The 11,144-nt window shown below is 42.7% G+C and overlaps 1 protein-coding gene across 1 annotated transcript; it reads left to right on the top strand.

Annotated features, from left to right (window-relative positions):
- The first annotated feature begins 7,056 nt into the window (after positions 1 to 7,056).
- On the top strand, positions 7,057 to 9,201 carry LOC133445980 (E3 ubiquitin-protein ligase TRIM39-like). The gene is made up of 2 exons (XM_061723605.1): positions 7,057 to 7,141; positions 7,485 to 9,201. The coding sequence occupies exon 2, from the start codon at positions 7,494 to 7,496 to the stop codon at positions 9,129 to 9,131; it is 1,638 nt and encodes a 545-aa protein (XP_061579589.1). The 5' UTR covers positions 7,057 to 7,141; positions 7,485 to 7,493; the 3' UTR covers positions 9,132 to 9,201.
- The last annotated feature ends 1,943 nt before the right edge of the window (positions 9,202 to 11,144 follow it).

Raw genomic sequence — 11,144 nt, forward strand, 5'->3', positions numbered from 1 at the left:
TGTTGGTCGCTCAGAGGGGGTGGGGGGAGGGGTGACGTCACACCCGACACACCGCTGAGTCACGTGTCGTAATAATAATAATAAGAATAAAAATAATGATAAGAATAAAAACAATGACAGCAACAGTAAATGACTGTGTTATGTGACATAATGTTAACTTAGTTTGAAACTCTTGAGGTTCACATGATTTAATGAAAATAAATAGAGATAGGGGACAAAACAGGTACATAGCTAATAAAGTTCATAAATCCACACCAATAATCGTAGATTTAGGGATTATTCTGATGCTTCGAGAATTAAGAAGGTTTTTCTGTCAGATCCAGGCTGCACCTCCGAGTTCAACCCTGGAAGCGTTCCCTAACTGAACCAGTGAACCCCATTCACTGATATACATATGAACTTGGCTGTACAGGAATGGGTTCAGTGGTCCTGCTTTCAATTGTACTAGTCCTGGATTCAGTTCTACTAGACCTGGTTTCAGCTCCACTAGTCCTGGTTTCAGTTGTACTAGTCCATGTTTTAGGTTGAATAACCCTGGTACCATCTTTACTAACCCATGTTTCAGTTCTGCTAGTCCTGGTTTCAGCTCTATTAGCCCTGAATCCAGCTCTACTAGTGCTGGTTCCAGTTTTACTAGTCTTGGTTTCAGCTCCACTAGTCCTGGTTATAAATGTACTAGTCCTGGGGTCATTTCTGGTAGTCCCGATTTCAGCCCTATTAACCCTGAATCCAAATCTACTAGTGCTGGTTCTAGCTCTGCTAGTCCTGGTTTCAGCTTTACTAGTTATGGTGTCAGTTCTGTTAGTTCTGGTTTTGGTTGTAATTAGGGCCCGAGCACTTACAGTGCGAAGGCCCTATTGTATCTGTAGAAATTCTTTCTTTCTTTATTCTTTTTTTTCCTTCTGACGAAAGGAGGGCCTTTTTGCGCCCCTAAACGTGCCCCAAAAGTCACCAAATTTTACACGCAAGCCAGGACTGGCGAAAAATTTGATATTTAATGGTGTGCATTAGGGCTGTTCGATTAATCGATTTTAAATCGTAATCGCGATTATGTAATTAGAACGATGTTAAAATGTGAAAATCGTAAAATCGATTTTTCAAAAAATTATTATTATTTTTTTTTTTTTTTTTAAACCTTGTCTGCACACATATTAATGATTGATACCATATTAATGATTGATGGAAATATCTCTCAATACCTGCGACAAGTGCCCCATCGGAGAGGCTCTTTAGTGTAGGAGGGGGCGTTGTAACATGCCACCGGGCATCCCTCAAGCCAGATGCGGTAGACCGGCTCGTGTTCCTTGCAAAAAACTTGCAAATGTGAATAGCAAATGTAATGACTGACATTACACACCACTACCTCCTTCATGGGTTGCATTATTATTTAGCATGCAAAGACCCAGTTTAGTTTAATTAGAAAATGTCTTGTTTTATTTAATTGGAAATATAACTTACTGTATGTTTGCAAGTGCTGATTTGCTGATTTTTTTTTTCAGAGATAAAACTTTATATTTTATTATATTTTTTAAAACTTTTTTTCAACTTATTTTACAGAGTTTTGCACTTTATTCATTCATTTTTGGTTTAATAAGAGCAAAGTTTGCACTTAAAGCCCAATGGGGCAAATGTTCAATAAAAAAACAGCATATTTGAAATCATTTCTTTGCCTTTTGTCAATTCACAAAATAATCGTAATCGTAATCGAAAATCGGATTTTGAGAGAAAAAAATCGAGATTTTATTTTTGGGCAAAATCGAACAGCCCTAGTGTGCATTAATGGGCGTGGCAAAATGGCTCAACAGCGCCCCCTAGAAAACTTTGTGACTCAAGCCCCACAATACGGTTTGACGTACATGCAAGCAAGACATTTCTGGACATCCAGTCCTTGATGTCCCTAAGACATGCCTGAAGTTTAACTAACGGTTCTGTTTCATCCGGCTTCATAGACAAATACAGCTGCGTATCATCAGCATAGCAATGAAAGTGTATGCCGTGATTCTGGATTATACTTCCCAATGGCTGCATGTATAAACTGAACAAGATTGGCCCTAGCACTGAACCCTGCGGAACACCATAACAGACCCTTGACTGTTCTGAAGAAACCTCATGTACATGAACAAACTGGAACCTGTCAGATAGATATGATTTAAACCAACGTAGAGCTGTCCCTTTAATCCCAACAACATGCTCTAACCTGTGCAGTAAAATGCCACGATCTACAGTGTCAAAAGCAGCACTGAGGTCCAGTAGAACCAGTATGGACACTAATCCCTTATCTGAGGCCATAAGGAGGTCATTCGTGACTCGAACCAGTGCTGTCTCTGTGCTATGATGCATTCTGAACCCTGACTGAAAGACTTCAAACAGATCATTTCTATACAAATAGTCACATAACTGGCTTGAAACTGCCTTTTCCAGAATTTTAGATACAAATGGAAGGTTGGAAATTGGCCTATAATTAGCTAAGGTGTCTGGGTCAAGAGAAGGTTTTTTAAGTAAAGGTTTAATTACTGCCACTTTGAAAACCTGTGGTACATATCCTAAGCTTAGGGATAGGTTGATTTGGTCCAGTATTGTCGCACCAATAAGAGAAAAAACATTTTTGAATAGTCGAGTCGGGATGGGGTCTAACATACATGTGATAGACTTAGCTCTATTAACGAGTGAAGTCAGCTCAGGGAGGTCTATAGGATCAAAACACTCTAGAGTCAAGTCAGAGCCTAGGGAAGTCGCTAAAGCTGAAGAAACGCCCACAACCGGCTGGTTGATTTTTTCTCTAATTCTTGTGATTTTACTGTTAAAGAAGCTCATAAAGTCTTCACTACTGAGAGCTGCAGGAATGCACTCAACAGAGTTGTGACTCTTTGTCAGCCTGGCTACAGTGCTGAACAGAAAACGTGGGTTACTTTTGTTATCCTCGATCAACGTTGAATAATAAGCTGTTCTGGCTTTGCGAATGGCTTTTTTATATACTATTAGAATATCTTTCCATTCACGATAGGAGTCTACAGACTTACAAGAGTGCCACTTCCTTTCCATTTTACGCACGTTTTGTTTCAACATGCGAATATCTGAATTATACCAGGGAGTTAAGCTCCTGTCCTCTGGCTAGAAACGCTCCTTTTCAAAGGAGCAACTTCATCTAAAGCTGAGTCCAACAGATCAGCAGTGTTTCTAACAAGAAAATCAACATCAACATCAGAGGTAGAACCCAGGTCATTGGCCTCTATTGCTTCAGTAGAGGCTTCACTATTTTCCACTGTCGCAAGATGAGCAATGGTCTCCTTAGATTTAGCAATAGCTTCATCAGACAAACATCTGCTAAAATAATACCTACTGCCCTGCACTTCAACATCGACAACATTAAATTCAAACATTATTAAATAATGGTCGGATAAAAGGGAGTTTACAGGTGACACCAACAGATCATCAGTTTCAACACCGTAGGTGAGAACGAGATCGAGAGTATGATCAAAACAATGCGTCGGCCCGTCCACTTTTTGTGAGATACCCATTGATTCTAGAAGAGAATTGAAAGCTAATTTAAGATTATCGCTTTCAACATTCATATGAATATTAAAATCACCCACTATGATGAATTTATCTGTACTGATCAATAATCCAGAAAAGAAATCTGAAAATTCAGACAAAAACTCTAGATAAGCGCCAGCAGGGGGCCGATACACTACCACTAACACAACTGGCTTCTCTGATTTCCAGCTCGGAAATTTCAGACTAAGCGTGAGGCTTTCAAATGTATTATAATTTGACTTAGGTTCAATTTTTGTTTGGAGACTGGAGTTATAAATTGCTGCCACTCCTCCGCCTCGGCCCGTATTTCCAGGAATGTGATGATTAAAATAGCCGGGCGGAGTCGATTCATTCAAACTAACATACTCTTCCTCCTGTAACCATGTTTTTGTTAAGCAGAAAACATCACTCCTACTCTCTGTAATTATATAATTTACTAACAGAGACTTGGAGCTTAACGATCGTATATTTAGTAGTCCGCATCTAATTTTTCGGTCTCTTATTGGTACCAAATGTGCATTGGTTTTAATTTTTACAAGATTATTTTGGTTAACGCCTCTATAACGCCGCACCTGGTGAACTTTTGGAGGGCGGGGAACTGCAACCACTTCTATTTTGCTAGGCACCTGGTTAGAGTTACCAATTACATCATGTAATCCTATAGTTTTAGAGTCGCCAATTACATAATGCAATCCTACAGTTTTGTTGGCAGGCGTTGGTCCTCGAGAAGCAGCAGAGAAGTGTGTTAAACTACAGCTCTGCATCCTGGCCTGGACCCTGCGATGTCAGGGAGAGGGTCTAATAAAACAGGCCAAATTACTAGAGACAAGAGCAGCACCAACCCGGGTGGGATGAATTCTAATCAGACCGGGCTTTCCCCAGAACGTTTCCCAATTGTCAATAAAGGCCACGTCGTTTTCTGAACACCACCGATACAACCAGCGACGGAGCAAGAGCATGCGACTAAACATGTCATCGCTGGTCAGATTCGGGAGGGGACCAGAGAAACCTACGGAGTCCGACATACTTTTGGCGTAGTTACACACCGAGACAATATTCATTTTAGTTACTTCCGACTGGCGAAGACGGGAGTCATTAGCTCCGACATGGATGATAACTTTACCATATTTACGATTACCCTTTGCCAGTAGCTTCAAATTTGCTTCTATGTCGCCCGCTCTGGACCCCGGGATACACCTAACTATGGTCGCTGGAGTCGGCTTCACATGCCTGACTATGGAGTCGCCAATCACCAGTGTCGGTTTCTCAACGGGTGTGTCGCTGAGTGGGGAAAATTGGTTAGACACATGAAGCGGGTGGTGGTGTTCCGTGAGCCCTTTAGGACTACGCTTCCTCCAAACCGTCACCAACCGGCCCTGACTGGCCGGCTGCTCGGGAGCTGCAGGGGAGCGGCTACCCTCAGCTGCTACAGGCCGGTCTGCCGCTAGCTTAGCCTGGTTAGCTGAGGAGGCTATCGGACTATGGTCAAATTGGCAGAACCGGACCTCTAACTGACTGAGCCTCGACTCCAGCCCTGCAAATAAACTACATTTTAAGCACTTACCGTCTTCACTAAAGGAGGCAGAGGAATGGTTAAACATTTCACACACACTGATCAGCAAAGAGGTGAAACGGTGGAAGACGGAGAGGCCATGCTAAGATGCTAACAGAGGCTAACGGACAGAAAATGTATCGGTGATTGGTGACAGTGAAAGTTACGGAAGAGAAATGAGCGAGTGTTGAAATAAAGACAGTAATGTACCAGATATAGTGCTACTTTACCAGAAAACAATCTAAGTTTTAGACAAAAAAAAAAAAAAAAAAAAAGTCGGGAGAGATCTGAGCCTGCACCCCGTGCAGCAGCAACAGACCGCACAATACGGTTTGACGTACATGCACGAAAATCGCTACACACCTGTTCATGTCGCAACTTAAAGAAAAGTCTCTTGGCGCCATTTCCGAAACCGAACAGGAAGTCGGCCATTTTGAACATTTTGAATTAATCGCGTAATTTTGGCGCAATTTATGCCATTCCTTCGACAGTTAATACAGCCCGAACCGTAACGTGCACCCAGGTGTGTTATACATAAAAAATGTGCGTCTCTATCCTGCGACGATGCGCATTACTTTTCTCAGTCAAAAGCGTTACCGTGGCGACGCTAGACGCCAAAAAGCGCGCCCCCTCTTCATCTGATTGGTCCATATTTGATAGTTCCCCAAAAGTCACCAAATTTTGCACGCAAGCCAGGCCTGGCGAAAAATTTGATATTTCAAGGTTTGCATTAATGGGCGTGGCCTAACGGCTCAACAGCACCCCCTAGAATACTTTTCTCTGCCATAACTTTTGAATGGTTTGACATAAAGACTCGTGGGTGGTGTCATCGGACTCGGTATTGAGTACTTGACCTTCATTGCCCTGAATTAGCCCCGCCCCTTCTTCTGATTGGTCAATATTTGATAGTTCCTATTTTCTGGTATAACTTTTGAATGGTTTGACATAGAAAGTCGTGGGTGGTGTCATTTCTGATATGCTTATGGGGGACGGTGGCCATGAGTGCGAGGGCCCGTTCATCGCTGCTTGCAGCTTTAATTGTCCTTGTTTCTGCTCCATTAGACTGGGTTTCAACTCTACTACTTCTGGTACCAGATCTAATAGTTCTGGTTCCAGTTCTGCCACTCCTGGTTTCAGTTCTACTACTCTTGGTTCCAGTTATAGTTGTACCAATGTTCCATGAGTTTGGTCCCAGGCAGTGACCAGCTCATTCATCTGTGGGTAAACTTCAGGAGAGGGATGTTCACATGGAGGAGGAGGTGAGGGGAGAGAGGGGTGGTGACGTTCCACCTTTAGGAGTATTCAGGTGGGGCCACAGGTCTGAATACCCTCAGACGTGGAGGTCTCAGTGGGCGGAACCTCCCAGTGTCTGCTGGACTAGTGGTAGAGGTCTGCTGAGAAACACCTCAGAGTCCAAGGGGCTCTTCAACTATTTACTTTAAAAAAAATGCCCAATAGAACATATTCCTGTTTCTATATAGAAGGAATCATTCATCCACAAAACAGAAGAAAGATGAATATGAAGTATCGGCAGCAAAACAAAGAATAACCAGGTAATTAAAGCAACACCCAGCAAGGAGAGCTTGTCAGAGATCATACACTATGTCAGGTTTGCAGTCCACACTTGACTGGTACCACGAAATGTCACCATGACAACCACAGACCGGCTTCACCAGCGCAGTGTAAACGGTCTGAACTCTCAACGTTGAAGAAAAGCAACACTAAAAGGCAGACAAGTTATAAGGGTTAACCCTAACCCAGTGCTACATTGTAAACTGATGTGAGTTAGTAGAGTTTTCAGGAGGATGAAGACCGAAACTACGGATAAAATCAGGTAAAACAGGCATCATGAAAGTCATGTGACAGTAATCAGGTGGAAAGAGCAGAACTGGAAATACAGGAAAACTTCAACCTCATATGGTTGAGTGAATCAGAAGGTTTGTCAGAGCGACAGAGGAGCTGCAGCAGAGACTAAACCTGTCTGATTCTGGGTTTCTGAGTAAATTCAGACTTCAAAGTTTGTTCTCAACAACACAGCAGAGTCTGGAGACACTGGTGAGTACAGAAGAAAACATTTACTGTGTTTCTGTCAGCGGGACGACAAAACTTACACTCAGTTTACTAAATATTATTCTGGAAAACTCAAACTGACTCTGGTCAAATAACAGGAACGTTTAGAGGAAAATGATTCACATGAAATAGTTCATTATTCTGGAGTCGTGACATTAATAATCTAAACTTGTGTTGATGAAACGTTCCTCCTTTTACTGTCAGACGGGTGTTGTCTCTGAAGATTCATGACATTCTTTGTACCATCTCCTTCCTTCTCTTGTTGTTTTTCTGTTCTTCATTTCATTATTGCAGCTTTGATGTTTCACACTTTCACTTTTGTTTCCAGCGAACCAACATGTCTGCTGGCAGCAACCTGAGATCTGCAGATCAGTTCCTGTGCTCCATCTGTCTGGATGTGTTCAATGATCCAGTCACCACACCATGTGGACACAACTTCTGTAAAACCTGCATCACTCATTACTGGGATGATAATGTTCTCTACAAGTGTCCCATTTGTCAGGAGACCTTCTACACCAGACCTAAGCTGAAAGTCAACACCTTCATCAGAGAGATGGTTTCTGAGTTCAGACGTGAAGCTCAACAGAAATCCAGCAGCAGCAGCTCAGAGCAACAAGCTGCAGAACCAGGAGAAGTTCCCTGTGACGTCTGCACTGGAACCAGACTGAAGGCCCTGAAGTCCTGCTTGGTGTGTCTGGCCTCCTACTGTGAGACTCACCTGGAGCCTCATCTGACAATGTCAGGTCTGAAAAGACATCAGCTGGTGGAGCCTGTGGAGAACCTGGAGGACAGGATTTGTACGAAGCACGATAAACCTCTGGAGCTGTTCTGTAAGACCGACCAGACATGTGTCTGCACGCTCTGCTCTGTTTTAGACCACAAGTTTCATAAGTTTGTTCCTCTGAGAGAAGAATATGAAGGAAAGAAGGCAGATCTGGAGAAGACAGAGGCTGAGATTCAGCAGATGATCCAGAAGAGACGACTGAAGATTCAGGAGATCAAAGAGTCTCTGAAGATCAGTAACGATGCTGCAGACAGAGAGAAAGCAGAAGGTGTTCAGGTCTTCACTGATCTGAAGGAGTCTGTTGAGAGACGACTGAAGGAGTTCATGAAGGAGATGGAAGACAAACAGAAAACTGCAGAGAAACAGGCTGAAGACTTCATCAAAGATCTGGAACAGGAAATCTGTGAGCTGAAGAAGAGGAGCTCTGAGGTGGAGCAGCTCTCACGCTCTGAAGATCCCCTCCACCTCCTCCAAAGATTCTCATCCCTGAAAGATGCTCCACCCACCAAGAACTGGACAGAGGTCAGAGTCCATCCACCTTCATATGAGGGGACTGTGGTGAGAGCTGTGGACCAGCTGGAGAAGAACCTCAGAGAAAAGATGAAGAAGCTGTTTGAAGCTGAGCTGAGGAGGATCCAGCAGTTTGAAGCTGATGTGACTCTTGATCCTGATACAGCACATCCTAGACTCATCCTGTCTGATGATGGAAAAGAAGCCTATCATGGTAATGTGAAGAAGAATCGTCCAGAATATCCAGAGAGATTCTCTCACTGTGTTTGTGTTTTAGGAGAACAGAGTTTCTCTTCGGGCAGATTTTACTTTGAGGTTCAGGTGAAAGGAAAGACTGAATGGACTTTAGGAGTGGCCAGAGAGTCGGTCGACAGGAAACAACTAACGGCACTGACACCTGAGAATGGTTACTGGACTGTTCGTCTGAGAAATGGAAACATGTACACAGCTCTTTATTATTTTACAGTTCAACTCCATCTCAGTTCTCCTCCCAAGAAGGTGGGGGTGTTTGTGGATTATGAGGAGGGTCTGGTCTCCTTTCATGATGTAGATACTGCAGCACATATCTACTCCTTTACTGGCTGCTCCTTCAAAGATAAACTCCACCCGTTCTTCAGTCCTAATAACAAAGGAATATACTATGCTCCTCTGATCATCTGTCCTGTCAATCAAACTGTCTGACGTTTGATACAATGAATCTTCATCAAAACTGAATGTTCATGTGAAATGATTAAAGATTCACTCTGATTGATGGAAATGAATGTTCAAGTTCCCTATTAACTTGTTTGATTGATGTGATCATTTTTGTCTGATTTTTGGCATTGTTATATTCTACATGTTGAAATGTTAACTTTTATTTACTCATTTTATTCATCATCTTTGAGGTGGAAATACTACTTTTAGCCTGGTACAGCTGGTGCAGACTCATATTTGGTCTCTGAGACGTTTCTGCTCTGCTGTCACACACAGCTGCAGTAACCTGTTATGAGATGATTTGGTGTTTAGTTTCATCATTGTTTTGGTGTTCAAAGTACTTTGCATCCTGGAACTCCATCACTTCTGCATCGAGGCTCCTGATGTATGTTTTGACCCTTTTTGGATGCAAATGATGTATTAAATCTACTGAACTTGGACCATCTGTCACGTCTTTATTCTTCTTAACTTAATGCACTGAACTCAGCTAAGATACTCACCCAGATGGTTAACACATATTACACAGAGGTGGGGATAGTTTTTCACAGACACATTTATTTTCATTCATTCAATTGATCATTTCAATTCAATTTTATTTATATAGCATCTATTACAACACAAGTTGTCTCTAGGTGCTTTCCAGAGACCAGAACATGACCCCCGAGCAATTATTACATAAACATAACATAAACAATGGCAGGTAAAAACTCCCCTTTAGGGGGGAAGAAACCTGGATCAGGACCTGGATCATAAGGGGGGGGGGAAATGAGAAATGTTCCAGGCCCTGAGTAGGCGGGAAGCCGGACGGTATCCAAACCCTTGTCAGCTGAAGAACTCACCTGATGCCTACCTCACCAGCCGCGGGCCTGAAGATGACTAGCCAAACTGACTTGCTACAACAACCTGGAGAGGAGTCCGAGAGATGGAAGAAACCTTTTCACTACTGAGTCATGCTGACATAATGACTGAAATTATGAATCCGTTCATCACTGTCTTTGTACTGTTCTGTGTTTTCACTACCTGTATCATTCTGTGTCTAAGTACAAAGGTCCATTGCAGATTTCCTTAGTCCAGTATTCTGAGGTCTATTTACCGACAACTCCAACGAACTCTAATTGATGAGAAGGAATTTTTATGATGACACTGGAGTGTTTTATTTTGTTTGCTGTGAAGTTTCAAAATGACAAACAGGAGGGAAATGTGAGATTAATAATTAATTTGTCTTTATGAAACTATCAGAATTAGGCTTATTAAGGTCAGTTTAGAAAGCTGACTGCTGGTTGTCACATGCTTATCACATGTTAACAGATGAGGGCAGCCCTTCCTGTGTTCCGTCAGGGGTTTGGACTGTCCTGGGACAACTGTCCCATTGTATTTTTAAGGTTAGCCTGCACGCATCTGTTCAAGACCTCACAGAGTTCTCGTTTGTCCAGAAGGGGCCCCATTTGACCCCTTTGACCTTTTGTGTTTTTTAAAGACTTTAAGCTAAAGATGTCTGTTGCTCAGCATACCACAGATTAGTTGCTCTTTAACTGAAAAGTCAAGGGTGTGACCTTTTTAACCATCCTCTGATACCATGTCTGTTTCTCCATCTGTTTCCTGTTTTCGTCCATTGTCCATTCACTGTTCCTTATATGGTTGTTCCTGTCACAGTGTCTCAATAAAAAGCGTCTTGCAGAAGCAGCATTTTGGGGAGAGCTCAGCAGTTCTCAAATGAGGGCCATGTTGCTCTGCAGCTCCTCTGCTCTCCCCCACTTCTGCAGAAGCGCACTTAAAGATCATTTCTGACAGTCTCTTGTGTTTTCCTCATTATGAATTTATTATGTTGATTAGGGACCAAACAGTAGAGCAGGAAAAGAGAGAACAGACAGAGAGAAAGAAGAACAGAGAAAGGAGAGACACAGACACAATGGTTAGTTGGTGCACTACAGGGATGACTATAAAAGCAGATGTAGACAGACACTGAGGTGTTCGGGGGGGGGGGCGGCATTTACCAGACCC

This window comes from Cololabis saira, chromosome 1, assembly GCF_033807715.1.
Source record: "Cololabis saira isolate AMF1-May2022 chromosome 1, fColSai1.1, whole genome shotgun sequence".
NCBI classification, from domain to species: Eukaryota; Metazoa; Chordata; class Actinopteri; order Beloniformes; family Belonidae; genus Cololabis; species Cololabis saira.